Source organism: Phaethon aethereus (assembly GCF_964289735.1).
Source record: "Phaethon aethereus genome assembly, chromosome: 1".
Lineage (NCBI taxonomy): Eukaryota > Metazoa > Chordata > Aves > Phaethontiformes > Phaethontidae > Phaethon > Phaethon aethereus.
In genome coordinates this window covers 7,861,369-7,876,413 of record NC_138575.1, presented here as the reverse complement: position 1 = coordinate 7,876,413, position 15,045 = coordinate 7,861,369, and the positions used below count along the sequence as shown (strand labels likewise).

At 49.3% G+C, this 15,045-nt stretch overlaps 1 protein-coding gene across 3 annotated transcripts in view; it reads left to right on the top strand.

Annotated features, from left to right (window-relative positions):
- Positions 1 to 15,045, top strand: part of FRMD4A (FERM domain containing 4A) — a gene marked incomplete at both ends in the record, with an annotated part of 383,792 nt that overhangs the window by 236,611 nt on the left and 132,136 nt on the right. For all 3 annotated transcript variants that reach the window (XM_082013889.1, XM_082013888.1, XM_082013887.1), the window contains one exon: positions 9,487 to 9,552. In XM_082013889.1, the coding sequence (XP_081870015.1) occupies positions 9,487 to 9,552 (66 nt within the window). The remainder of the gene's footprint in view (positions 1 to 9,486; positions 9,553 to 15,045) is intronic.

Sequence of the window (15,045 nt, the reverse complement as noted above, 5' to 3'; positions counted from 1 at the left end):
TGGCAGCAAGGAATACTGTCTACCTGTTGTCTTACTAACATAGGTGTGAGGGGACTTATTATTTGCTATGGTTTTTGGTGACCTGGCACTTTTGCAACCTTTGGGCATTACTTTGGCATACGGGTGAATAGCACAGTAGGGACGAATAGCCCAAGGTCCATAAGGTGGGATGAGGCCGCAGGTTGCCCTAGCCCCACACTTTTGACATCCCACAGTTTGCGACCCTTGGCTTGCAATGATTTCACGTGGATCAAGCAGTTTCACCACACCTAAAGATGCTCCTTAATGCTCAGTGTGAATGGCTGGGCAGGACTGCGGCGCTCATCTCTCACCGGCGCTTGCCATCAGCTCCAGGCAGGAGCTGGTCTACCAGGTCTACGAGGCTGTGCAGGAAAGTCCGGCAGGAGAGAATGGAAGCCCTATCCCCTGACTCAGTTAAAACTCACAGGCACGAAAGCACTTGCCGCAGGGAAGAGCCCCAAGCTGGCGGGAGGAGAAGCAGCTGGGCCACCTCGATTGCATGATTATTTATCTATTATTTATTCCACACACAGACCTTACCCATCGCTGGGTGCAGCCAGCACGCTGCATGTGCAGAAAGGCTGCAGGAGAAACACAGGCTTCCCAGGTAAAAGTGGAGGAGATAGACAGCTACAGGATCCCAGTTTTACGCAAGGTTTTAAGAACTCTGGCATGTTCTTGACCTAAAAACATTGGCTGAAGCAGATGCCCATGTTGAACCACCCACACAACTGACTGACTGCGTCAAGTTTTATCAAGACACACTTTTCCTGAGGCGTTGCAAATCTGTAAGGTTTAAGAAGACATCTATGGCCAGTGTGGCCAGGCACCCAGAGCTCAGCAGACGCTCCCGCCAACCACCTCAAAGCTCCTAGAGCCTCCACTCCTGCCTTGTAAATAGTGGGGCTAATGCTTGTGAGCTGATACATCTTTAAGCTGGCAACTGGTTTATTTTCTGGCCAAGAAAAAGGCAATGGAAAGAGTGATGAGGGTGAAAGAGTCAAACATGAAAAGTACGCATTGGGAATGCCCTCTCCTCCTGCATCAACATCAGAAGGCAGGGAGGGCACGAGATGTTCTGCCTCCCTTTGTATTTGAAAAGATTTAGATCTGTATTATTTTTAAGAAAGAAAACAATACGTGACATAAACCAGCACAACCTCCATTCTCGTGAGGAAGCCAGCCTGTCCAGGAAAGGACTTTCTTATCTCAGGATGTAACTGAAATCAGGCCTCCGAGGCCAGCCGCTCTCAGAGCGGTGATTTAGGCGGCTGCCGGGTAATACCCTGCTTGGTTTAAAATGCGGTGTCGGAATTAGATTTAATTCTAACTACGTGGCTCAAGACCCGAGTGTTTTGAGGTTAAGAAGCGGCATTCCCAGCTTTAAAGTTCGCTTGAGAGTTATTGCTTGACGTTGTAAATGGACTTAAGGACCATAGGATACGGTTTTTCATTTCAGCCCTGATACAGTAAGCCACTTAAACACTTGCTTATGTCAGGCTGAAATAAAAGGGATTTATGGACACAGCTACGTGCTTTGCTGAATCAGAGCATTTTTGCTGAGTGCTGTTTAGAGGAAGCATGAGAAATAACCTGTACAGATGTCCCCGGGTGACACAGGAGCCCGAGCAAGGCTGGAAAGCCCTGCGTGGAGGAAGCAGGGAGCCCCTGGGCACACCTGGAACTCTTTCGTCAGCTCGCAAGAGAAAACAGGGAAGTTGCCAGGTCACTCAGCCTTTAGCTCACCTTAATTTTTCTCCCCTTGCTCCCTGTCAGCATCCACACAAGGGCTGAGGGTGGCACTTGTCACGGCACGCTCGGCCGGGGTAGCACCGTGGCTGTCACCGTCCCACTCCCTTTCACAAGGACTCATACTTTCTGGTTACTGAAGCTGTTTTTTCCTCTCCTTCTGGCAAACGAGCGTTTGCAGAAATGATCGCAACACTTGGTGCAGCCCCTCCGAAGGCATACCCTGTGCAGATCCCCGTTGAGTAACGTCAAGCTCCTCCAAGGGATGGCAGCACTCCCTTCCTGCAGGAGAGGGGAGGATTTTAAAAGCCGTATCTGTAACCATGGTTTCAGCAATTTCATCTCCATTCCCTGGTCCATGGGTAAGGACACTGCTTTTTCAAGGGCTGGGATAAAGAGGTTCGCAGGGAAAGCCGAAGGCCTGGCACGTGATCCGTTCCTCTGGTCCTACCAAATCCGCGGGAGATGCTGCATCATCGTCGGCGTGTATTTTCTGGCCATTCAGTCCAGCTGTGGACTGTGCATGTATTCCACAGAGCCTCAGAGCACTTCCGTAGCAAGGAAGCTCACGCTGCATCAGAAGCTGGTGTCTGATTATGAATCAGCCATCGGCTGCTTCTCTTCACATTGCCACTACCCACATCTCCAGGATCTTTCCTGGGCCCATGCTTTTGGCTCCAAACCTCCATTTGCCACCAAGTTCCCTTCCTAAAAAGGATGCTCCTGTTTCTTTGAATATACGACATGTTATTTTTCCTACAGAATTACTGCTAGAAGATGGCAGATGCCTGAGGATACGGCTGGGGTACTCTTCCTAGGGAAAAAACAACTGGCTTACAACTCACCTCTCCGGCTCCAGAGCACCAGAGAGCCTTTTCAATTAAAAAAATAATCACATGAACAAACTGTAATGGCAGAAGTGTTGTCTAACGGGTTCCTACACATTGCAGTGAGAAACATTTGTACTTCTGTATTGGATTATTTCAGAACGCTCAGCCCCACGTCACGTACTGTGTCGCTGACCGTCGCAGGCAGCGCAGGCTATACGGACCGATGCTTCCTATGCCAGGAGCCGTGTGCCAAATTAAAATCGTTTTTCTCCCTCTTGGAAAAAATAATTACAAGCCAGACTTTCCACTGTTGGTTTAGGAAAGACTCATGGAAATAAACGGCAGAAATGAGTCCCATCTTCAGAAACAACAGTTTCTCCTGCCTGTCTGCCCGTCCGCAGAGCCTCAAGCCGCCGAGGCTCAGGTGGAAGGCGGCCTGCCCGCAGGGTGAAGGGGAGGTTGGGTGCACGAGGGCATTGGGCCTGGAAAGCGAGGGGGCACGAGCAGCGCTGCAGACCACGGAGGCCCGCACGCCTGCGCAGGGCGGCCTGCGAGCCCCGCGGCTGGGACAGGCGGACCAGATTTGCGCCGGCAGCCGTCTCACTCCTCTGCTTCGGGGGCTGGTCCCCCGAGTCGCAACCAAAAGACTGAAAAAACGAGCAGACCCCGCGGGCAGACGCCTCTGGGCAGAGCCCTGCCTGCTCCCCAGCCGCTGCTGCTCCCCTTCCCACCGCGCAAGAGCCAGCTGTGGCCATGTGCCCACGGCAAGGATCGGCCATGTGGCTCAGCTCCTTGCACGCGGCCTCGCGGCCCTCCTCATCCCGGTCCCCGTCGGTATTACTTACCAGGTGCTGCTGCAGCGACTGGGCTCTGCGCACACATGGTATATAAAAGAAGGATAGTCTGAAGCACAAGCGTAGGACAAGAGATGACAGATGGATGTGGGCAAACGAAGAGATGGTGCTGGCCACTGCGACAGACAGCCATTTGCAAGACCGGCCCCGATTCAGCAAAGTGAAGTGCTGCCACATGCACAAAATAAACTGCGCAGACATCGAAAACACACAGTTTTTTCCCCCCCTCTCTCCCTACAAGCTTAGGAGTTGCCAGGATGAGAAGGCAGTAAGAAGAGGTCAAGTGGGTCATTTAATCTAATAGTTTATTGTAATCGGCGGGCTGTCACCTCTCCCTATCTCCTTTCAGCGGGTCTGTCCAAACAGCGACACAGATTTTTGTGTATTCAGCACAGTAATTGCCTCCCATAGAGGCAGCGATCATTTAGGAAATATTCTGCCTCCAATTATAATTTCTGATTTGAGTCATGTAAGAATACACCATATTCCTCTTTATTTCCGCAGTCACCGGCTAATGAAACATGCCATGGGTATTTATAGAACTGCCGTTGTAAATAGCATTTGCATTCGGTGCCTTTGAGTTATTTAGTGTGACGGCACTTTCACCAGGAGAGGTTTTTTCGTTTTGAAAGGGAAAGGTTCCCTTCGGAGCTGCTTCCTCCCGTCGCCTTCGCTGTTTGTGTTGGATGGAGCAGTTCTGTGGGCCGTTGCTGATAATTCAGTGCCGAAGTGACGGGCGCGCAGGGATTAGCCGAGCGTGGTGAGGGTTTTCAGGCTGCGTCGCAGACGGCTCATAGGATTCTCCGAGACAATGTTTGGAGTTACAGCAAAGACAAATAGAGAGGAGGGCAGTCGCCAGAGCAGTTCATGCCACAGAGCAAAAAACCACCAGCCTGCCTTCCCCAGGAAGCCCATTGTGTAAATATTTGGGTAGGAGCCTCCAAAGGAGATTTAAAGTCTTGTGATAAAGGTGGCTAAAACATCCTTTCTTTGAGAAATACAGCTACGATTCAGACAATCCTGTGAGTAACCATGAGAGATATCTCCTTTCTGTAGCATGCCCATATTAACGAGAACAAGCGCGTATGTCAGGTCTTGTTGTCATGGGTGGATCTCAAAGTGTTTTGCAAAGGTCAGCGTCAATTTTCCAATCCTCAAGGTGCAAAAGCCAAAGAGCAGAGAAAGCACGTGTGCCTTGTGTATGATCAGCTCTCCTGCACACTAATCCAGCACCTCATCCACAAAAACACGTTCCTTCAGATCTCCACGTGCCTTACAAGCACCATCTGTGTTTGTGTATTGGAGATATATTATCCCTAGTCTTTACATACTCATGTACGTAAATGACAGAGCTTTTTAAAAGCGCTGGTGTTCAGCGCTTCAAGCGCTCAGGGGTCATGCCGCATGTGCAGGCACTAAAAGAAGTGGCAGATTTTCAGCAAAATGTGACGTACTGAGTTGTTTTGAAAAAAAAAAATCTGTTCTGTATTTTGGTACATCATTTCCATCCGAGTTCGTGATAAGTCTGGCCCATGGAATGCATGTGGCCCGTATTCACACCCGGTGTGTGCGGCTCCCTGCCATATGGATGAACTGGTAGCACTCAGCAGTGTGTAACAGAGTCCCACCTCTTCGCATGTCTTGAGAAGCATCGGAAATTGGGGGGGTTGATGTGGATACAGCCCCCTTGGCCGTTGGAAGGCTCTCCTGGGCCGAGCACTAGAGCCCGGCCCCAGGTATGGGACCAACCATGTGCAAGCGGCTGAGCAAGCAGCAGGCACAACCGTGGAGCTCACCTGGGAATTGTCCCGCCTAACTTGAAATGTCTGGAAGTTCTCCCTGCTTTGAGCATCAAGGGCATCTCGACTCTTAAACAAGACACTTGACTTTTTACTTTCTGGAGTTAGAGTAGAGGTCTCTTGCCCTCCAGAAGGAAGCTGAGGGGCTGTGTTGGTACAGGAAAACTCCCGCACTGAGCTCACAGTGAAACCCAGGACTTGACCAGGAGCAAACTCCTGCACTTCCCTTCCTCATCAGGTGTCCTTGTCTTCTATCACCAGCCCTGCTCAACCATTGCTTCTTGTCTCTGCCAGGGTTTTCTTTTCCATAGTGAATGGAAAGCCATGCCTTTGTGCCTCAGCATTCAGTTCCCCCCGTCCTTCTCTGGGTAAGAGCCTTGGGCATGGAGAACCTCGATTCTGGGTAAGAGCCTTGGGCGTGGAGAACCTCGATTCACTCCTTATAGTCATCTTCCATCCAACCTCCGGTGTTGCTCAGCTCATGCTTAGTGACCTCCTGCTCCCGTGGTCCCATCTGTGTGGCTTTGGTGTTGATTCCCTTCCTCTGGTTACACAGAGAAGCAGAAGACTTGTCCCCCTACAGCCGGCCACAGCCCCATCCATCACGGTGCAGCAGATAGCATAGATCAGCCAATTTGCAAAGCATCAGAAGCAGCATCTTTTACACAGACAGACTGTGCTAAATCAGTTCCTTCTCGCTGTGCTTTGAAACGTTCCCGTTTCTTGCTCTGACAAACTAGCAGAGTTTGTATTGATCAGACGATGCAAAAAAGTACATAGTGTGGGCTTCAGACACCTGGTGGAATAATAAAAATAGGAAGGAGGGAGGGTAGGACCATCATATTTTAGCTTATATCTAGTAGGAAGTCTGCCTTCTACCATCTTGTCTTGTGTCTTGGGAAGCATCATTTGTTCCTAAGGGAAGTGAAAAGCCCTGCGGCTGGGCACCCCATCTGCAGAAGGAAATACCGTAGCAGATCTCCAGCCACGTACACTGTGGTCCTGCTTAGCTTCAAGGTATCAGCCAAAACAAAACCAGAAGCTCCTTCACTGTCTGTGTTGGTACCTGGAGCTGGGTGCAGGGGCCAGCACTGGGTCTCTTTCTCCCCCCAAGGCTGTACAGTGGCTGATGCATCTTCTCCAGCTCCTGCAGCAGCTCTGGACCCTCTCTTGTGCCGGAAAGTCTAGGTGGAAACAGCCTCCAGGTCACCGGCTGGGGTCATTAGCCTGGAGCATGAACCTTCAGACCACTGAGGGGCACAGAAACAAGGTGTCACTAAAGAAATAAAGTATGTGCCGTGCTGTGTGCTCACACACTACGTGACCAAACTGTAAAAATGGTCATGGTCTTTGACAACCACTTTGCTGATGGATGGGACTGCTGGGGACAAGCTGGTGTGAAAGCAGTGGGCCTCCCCCTTTTCTGCAAGTTGTGTTCATGAAATGCCTTGCAATTAGTCAGCCATCATGTGCTGCATTTCAGAGCTTCACCTTATTCGGATACTTCATGTTACCAGCTGTTTGCATTTGGGATTTCTTTAAGCAGTGAAAGCCCTAAGGGTTGGGAACTCTGGGTTGAAAAAGCATGGAGAGCTAAAGCAGCTCCACCCAGAAAGCAAGCGCTTTGCTGAACCACTAAAACACAAAGTCAAACATCTCAGAAAATTTTCCATCTTCCCCCTTTCACCTTTTATTCTCATTTCAACTTTATTATAACCCGTGGAGCACAACATGCCAGAGCCGGACTGTGTTTCCATCCCTGCCATCGCATGCTACCACCACGATAAACTCATTGCTTTATCTCTTGCCTTGGGTAAACTCATATTAAAGCTGTATTATCAGTACATACTCACCATCTCGGGGATGCAGCAGATATGTGACGGTAGGAGGACAAGAGAGATGCCAAAGCAGAGCTCAGCCACTCAGACCTCTATCCCCGGCGCAGTGCCGGAGGGGAGCCCTGCAGAGAAAGCTTGCGGCTGCCTGCGCCCACGTGAACATGACCTACACCGCTCTTATTCTGAACAGGGCAAACCATCACAAAGCCCTTCTGCGAGCCTCTAGTGCAGCTTTACAACTGAGCTGAAAGTTGTTTAGTATCGACTCCATAGAGAAAAATCTCACTCACCAAGTAATATACCTTATGAGAAGCCATAATTTTGCATAACATTACTTACCAGAGGAAACTCTCGTAAGAAGACGATTTATTGCCATGGTGGTAACTGGCTGACATTTATGAGAAGCCTTGTTTTACAAAGCTTTCCTTTGGCTGCAATGCCAGGGCTCCAGTAGTGCTCACAGACAACGAGAAGGAAAGCAATGTTATTTGGCGTGCATGATACTCCAGAGGCATGCTGGTGTGAACAACAGTGGGGGTAAAGTCTGCTTGGATCGCATGGGATTGTGCATTCCAGGACTGCAAAATTGGGCTGAGTTGAAGGGAAAAGCTCGTCTTGACTGAAGTCTCATAATAAACCCCATATCTTGCATGGCCAGCTTGAGGCTTAGTAGAGTTGTTGGCACGTCTGAAATTTTGCTGTTGGAAGAGGTTGAGGCCAGGGTAAGGCTCGGTCTGTCCTGGCCCCAGGAAGAGGGGAGATGGATGTGGGACAGAGCTGGCAAGAGCGGGGACAGGAGCACCCAGCAGAGCCTGGTGGGCTCCCGCACCGAGAGCTGGCGACCGGCAGGGCGAGCTCTATGCTGCTGGAGACGGCCAGGGTTGCAGACCCCATGACAGCGGCCACGCACCACTTGGGCTCTCGAACGGGCAAAGTTGATGGTGAGGCATCCACCACCACCTCCTGGATGCCAACATATCCAGCCTGGCCAAGCCACGGGAGCAGGTGATTTTTAACCCACAGAGCTAAAGCAGAAATCTGAGCTGTCCTCACTTAACCCCCTGAGCCCACACCTCCCCACTCTCTGCAAGGCGGCTTTGCATCAGGGGCTCGGCTCAGCTGGCTCCGGTGGGGAGAGGCGATGGGTGAGGGCAGAAATGCCCAGGGTGCTGTGGCAGCCACGTCCCCAACAGGGTGTACCCCCCCGCTAGGCTGCCATGGACCCTCTGCTCCCTTCTGGTGATGCTTTTGGACTCACCATGGCAAGAAATATCATTAAATTGGGCTGGGAATCCATACAGCACTCAAGAAGGTGCCTTGGTGGTGGGTGCCCAGGGGTCTGAGCCACACTGTGGGGCTGAGCTGGGTCCATGCTGCCATGGGTCCGGGTGTGCGTGAGCTATGTGGGGTAAGCCCATGCCGGAGCTGATGAAAGGGATTTCCAGGAGCCAAAGAGGCTTAGGCGGCCCATATCCCCTTAGCAGAAAGAGGATTGCGCCTGCGCCGTGCGCGCCGAAGGGCTTTGCGGGGCTGAGTCGGGGTCTGCAACTCTGCAAAGCAAAGTTGCTCCTGGCTTACGGTGCTCTGTGCAAGAGGAGAGCTAGGAAAGGGCTTGACTGACCATAGAGGAGCTTCCTCAGGCTGTGGCTCATTTATTTCTTAGGACCCTGATCTACAGGGCCTCGGAAGTCTTCTCTACCTTAGGTCTTCTATACCTAAAAGTTTTATTGATCTTATTTGTTAACAGTTGTAGCAAACTATAGTGGTATGGAAGCAGCTTCGGACCAGTACGATAATATCACAAATGATATTATTATATATATTTATATACCTTTTATACATATATACATTTTAAATAGGACACCTCAAGTAGGAGAAGCCCGATTTGGGACTCAGGCCCACACGAGCAGCGGGTGCAGCCTCAGGGAGCACCGTCAGCATGGCCCAGGGAGGAGCCGTGTTTTGCTCCGCGCTACCTGCAGGACGGTGGAATCACTGCTGTGAGGGGTTTGGGGAAAACGTGTCTGGATGTCTACTCGGGCTGCGAAGCCAAAGGCTGTGGTGTGCCACGCTGGGGCCCGTGTGCTGCAAACCGTCCCCTTGGCCCCATTTCACAGACTGGAACGACCTCCTCCCGGCAGCTGCGTCCAAGCAGGTGCCATAAGCTGCTCCGTGACAGCTACTGGGGTGGCTTCTCTTTTTCTCCTTCCAGCCTTTTCTTTCCCCCGGTGCCAAAAGAAAGGGGAATAATAAAAAGAAAGCAGAAAAGAAAGCAAGCACAGACCAAAAGCACCGCAGCAAATGAGAGCCCCCAGCTCGCGCCGGGGCAGCCGGCGGCCGCGTGCTGAGCCGGGCAGCCGAGCGCGCTGACACACGTGCCTCTTCTCTCTTGCAGATGACGGAGGGCCGCAGATGCCAAGTGCACCTCCTTGACGACAGGAAGCTGGAGCTCCTCGTTCAGGTAGTAACTGCACGTTTCGCCATGTCATAGTTTGCTGCGGCTGCGGATTTTCACCGGGGTGGGGGATAAAAGGGTTTTCAGCTCATTTTCTCAGCAGCTTCACGCTGTGATTGCTTGCAGAGCTCAGGGAAGCTGCATTAGTGCTGGGTGGGGAGGATCTGCAAAGACATAGCTATGTGGAGGGCTAATTCAGGATGCATTTTGATTTATTCTGTGCCAAACCAGCCCCAGTCACTGCCAGTGAGAAGGAAAGCAGCTCTGGTCACTTTTAACACTTAATATATCACTTAGCTATTTTTTGAGGCATTGCTTAGCTTTGAGAAATGTACTGTATCTGCTTAAAATACCTGCAGCATTTGTTTTCATCTCCTTTACTTGCCGTCCTAAGCTGCTGGGGTACGACGCCAGGCTCTGCGCCGCCGGCGGCTGTGCCCCACGCGCCCACCCGTGCTGGGAGCGCAGCCGGGAGCGCGGCCGGCTGTGGTGCTGGTGCCACTGGCAGGCAATCCTTGAGACATTACAGAGGTTGTAAACCATGTGTCAGAAACAAACATGCATGGAAATAAGTCTGTGCTCCACCGGCCTTATTTTTTATTTATTAAAAAAAAAGTGGAAATTTAGGAAAAATCAGAGTCTGGTGCCGGCTGTGTCATTGATGGGCTGATGGAAGCTGTAGCATCCTGAGCTTTTCTGACAATTTTGTCTCGGAGATCACCAACAACGGGTTAACAAAAAGAATTAGAAGAATGTCTTTCCTTTTCCAAAGGCTGCCAGCACTGGCCACGAAGCAGGAAATGAAACTTCCCATTGTGACCAAATCCCCCCCTGTGCAGCTGATAAGTGGGAGCGGGGCGCGATCCTGCCCCACAGGCAAACCTGAATGGGGATTTCTGAGGGCGACTTGAATTGCCGGAAGCGCATTCAGCCTCGCTTTCTGGAAAACTGCTTAAAAATACCATTAACAAAATGTTAATGGGCAACGTTTTTTCAAGTACATGGTCACCGAGGAGGTGAAAACCCACAGAGAGTGCCTGGATAACCATGAAAAAGCCAGACCAGGGCTGGAATGAGAACAGCCGAATCAGGATGACTAATTAAAACAAAACACCATGCCAATGGTCTCCGCATGGCGAGCGTCCCTTTACCATGAAGGTTCAGCCACCTTGGTCACAAGGACACAGCACTTGGCTTCCTATTTCATATAAATGCCTTTTAAAATTCTTCTTAGTTCAATTAAAAATGAATGGGCTATTGGAGAACAGGTCTGCTAAAGCACTGCTCATAATATTAATAATCACAGTTTAAAATATACTGTGGGAAATCTATACGAGCTGGCCAACCTCCTTGTTTGGGGTTTTTATCAATAACACCAAAAAAACACATGAAGATGACAGTTGAGGAGGCTGGTTCGGGAAGCTCCATGTCCATTTCTGAGTGAGCAGAAACAATATCATGTGATTATTTTTTTTAACTGTTTGATCACACCTTCAATGTGAATTTCTAGTGATCAATATAGGAAGTGAATTGCTCTCTAAATCACACTAACGAGTTTGCAAGTGACCTGTGGCTGAATTTTATTCGTACAATAAATCGTTTTGCTGTTTTCAAGTAGCATCTGAATGGGCAAAGCCAGGAGGTGTGATTATGAAAAATTTATACCCAGAAAAAGCGGTAAGCTCTGTTGCATGCGGGCTGACCCAGCTCCCTGAGCAGCACCATGCCCGTACGTGTAAAGGATTGTCCACAGAGCATCTCAGATGCTCTTCGGGTTAAATGAGGCTTTTCAACGCTGTTATATTGTTATATAGCCTCTGCTCAGGATGATAGTAAATAAATAGCTTTTGGGTGGAGCAGACGACAGAGGAAGAGGATGTTTGGATTCAAGTGCGTCTCCAGTACTGATACTCTTTGCGGACGTGGGCACAACACTTTGGTTTGCCTGCCTGTAAAGTGCAGACAAAGCCACCAGCTTTGGGCTGGTCCTAGGGCTGCTCCGCTCGGGGCAGGAGAAGGCTGACGCTACCCAGATGAGCAGTGCTTTGCCCTGGCAGGTTGTTGCAAATGAGTGGTTCAGGCCGCTTAAATGGTCACCGCCAAAGATATTCGGATGCAAAGGATTTTAATATAAATTTGTAAAAGCGTGACTTAACAGAATTCAATGGCAAGGTCCACTCTATTACTTATTCAACATGGGAGAAGTATGCAAAGAGAAACCAAATTACAATTAGGTTGTAACGATTTACACGTGGATTGGGCGGAGTGATTTAGACAGAGTCATGGTAATCGAATCAGGTTAGGGTGACTTATGTGTAGGTTAGGGAAAAAAAGTGAGGGAGACCCTCCCATTGAGTCACGAGGTTCAGAGTAGACCAAAATCCACCCCTAGTCCCAGACTTGGTCAACGGTTTATGACTAAGGCTGGGTACAGGGAAAAATAAGCGGTGCCCTCCTGTTGAGTCACCAAGTTCAGAGTGGACCCTCTTACTTTCTAAGCTCCTTCTCAGAGAGGAGTCTAGGTGAAGCTGAATCCACTCCTAGTCCCAGACTTGGCCAATGGTATATGACTAAAGGAAACGAGTGTCAGGGTTTCTGGTGTGATGATGTAATCTATGATTTTGTCCTTTGTGTAACTTTAGGATGGCAGCAATCTAATACAAAAAAACAGCAATTAAATTCACTATTAAGGTAAATCATGGTATTAAATCATACAATTTCCTAATAAAGCTTAGCAATATAACAACTTAAAACTTACTAAGATCTTCTAGTTACACATACACACACACACAGATGTAGATATAGAGATAGAGACATATAAAGAGATAAAAAGAAAAGAGATAGATATAGAGAAGAAGAGAGATACAAAGGTACTTATTAAAAGTTCCCCTTGAATCCAGTGAAATACACCGAATGCTTTTGTATTTCTCAACAGGCAAAGAGTTGAGCTTCAACAGGGATTTCAGCCCAGGTTTGTGCCGGCCAATGAGCTGTTCATGAACTTGAGGGTTCACAAGCTCTGAGAGGCATCCCACTCAGGGGGAGGTGCTGGTGGCAGCCCGCTGCGGTCCAGGAGAGCTCAAAGGGTTTCACTTGGGACCACTGTTTATAGGGTTGGGAGATGACTGACTTTAGGCATCAGTGAACTTCCATCCTCACCACAATCCAGACAGGTGATTTTTCAAGTCTCCAGTAGCACTAGCACCAGTCGTTCCAGGGTTGTCAGGAGATAATTTGTTAGCCCTGTTCTCGTTCCTCACCCTGGTCACGCAGCCACGTTCCTGACACAATCCGTGCCATTCTCCACCTCAGCTACATGAGAGTGCTTGGTGCAGTCGAGTGGCTCTCAACCACCAAACCCTTTGTTCAAAGGCTAAGGCTTGCCAGGCAACTGGATTCCTCATGTTGTAGAGCAGCCCAAGCACAAGGCGAGGCGGCGGCGGGGAAATGCACCACCACACAGGTCCCAAATCAGCCAGGCTCCCTCCAGGAGCAACATGCACTTCGCCGGGGAAATCTCCCCAGCTGACCCATGCTGTTTGTAACTTGTGCTGAGATTTCAGATGAAAGTTGCTTTGCAAGTTCTGAGCACCGTTATTTTTATTATTACCTTATCGTGTAGCTGAACTGAATAACAAGCTGTAAATAAAATGTTCATCCAACTCCAAGCTTCTGGCTGTCACTTCAAAGCTGTATTTTTCTGTGGCTGAAGGGAAGGCCGATTTTCTGGTTGATGCTGTGAAAGAGATTCTTCCACAGCTGTGTTGAGCCTTAGCATCTAGACCTACATTGGCTTGAATCACTCAGCAGCTGGGCTTCCAAATTCTCATGTGAAATTTCCTCCTTCCCATCAACTTCAACCTCCCCTGAAAGTTTTTCCATAGCTAATTTCACACTCCTATGGCAAGTTTAGGAGAGACTATTGGGAATTGGTAGAACTGATTTCTCTGCTGTGGGCGAGCTCAAAACGCCGTCCTCACCTGGATCTGGATTTACACAGCCTTGCAGCACTTGTGTGCTCTGCTTAGAGAAGGCTTCAGGGATCCTGCTGCTTGAATGGAAAGCTGTATTTTGGTGTGGAAAGAACCAGAAGAAGCTGGATCTGATCGAAGGAGGGAGACGGGTACGGGTCCCTCAAACAGATAGAGGAGGGCTCCTGGAGCATCTTGAAATCGCTTAGGCCAGTGACTCTGGGGAGCTGAAATTATTTCCTCTCCTGCTGCCTTGAGAGCTGCTGGGCAGAGAGAGATGCATCTGGGAACAATCAGGGTGTTTGCAAAAAGCAGTGTATCAAGCTAACGTACTCCCTTCTTTTTGTCTGTGAATTAGCTGTGATCAGACTCAGGGCTTTGTGAATATGTTGAATATCCATCGATGGTGAACGAGGACCATACCTCAGGCTGCAGGAGGGCAGCAAGTGGTAACTGTGCTCCTGTGGCTGCTCGCAGGAGTCAGCCTTGGCTCTGTGCGACAGCTCCGCCAGACCAGGCTGAAATGTTTTGCCACCGCGAATTCCCTCCCAAAACTACAAAGAGCCCTCAGTCTGGCCACACAGCTATTGCCAGTGCGACCCCCCACGCACATATGTTTTCTTTGCATTGCTGAGCCCCAAAAGTAAGGTTTTGGCTCAGAGGCAGCATTTATAACCCCATTCTGTGAATGCTGGCTTGCTTTGGTGTTGGCACATAACGCAAGGGCTTGGGGTTACACCATCAGGAAAGTGATCCTGGGCTTAGTCAGTCAAAGGGTCTTGACTAAAGTCTTTTCCTCCCAAGTTGAGCAGCTGCAGAATGGTACAGCAGCAGCTAAGGAAAAGCAGTAACACAGGCTTTGCGGATACAAGAAAGTCCTCCCCAATGTTTTTTTGTCAGATAAATGCTGAAATTTAGAAGGGCTAATCATAAATGGAGACAGAGGAGGATCATATGGAAATCTCTTCCTGAGGGTCTGAAACTCAAAGCCTGTTTGACTTGGGATTAGGAAGAAGAGTTGCATTTGGTATGTGTTTCGCTTGATAAATGCCTGTTGATGATCTGGTGTGTGTGGCAAGTTTACATAGGATATTTTTTTGACAGCGTTTTCTTTCTGAGCAGGAGCAGAGCGTGGCTCCTTGGATCTTCTTGCAATCTGTTTTTTTTTACTGTTTCTGTTTGATACATGTTTAGTTTCTAACACTTTTTTTTTTTTTTTAAGTGTTTGGCTTTATCCAGCTAATCCTTTTCAGCGAGCGAGTCCCCTTTCTTGCTTCTGGGAAATGGATTTGCGCACATTCCCCACTCTCAGCCTCCCTATTTGTCATATTATTTCCCTGTGACTGTGTATCATTTGTCTGCTGCACATGAAAGGTTTGTGTTGCTTTATTTAAAGACTTTTGCGTAATTGGCAATTTGTTCCTTTTCATGTGGGTTTTTACAAATATGGCTTTTTTCTGGGCTGGCTGAATCAGGCGGCCTGGCTCGCTCCCGGCTCCTGTGCCGGCTGCTGGTGCCTGTTATCTGA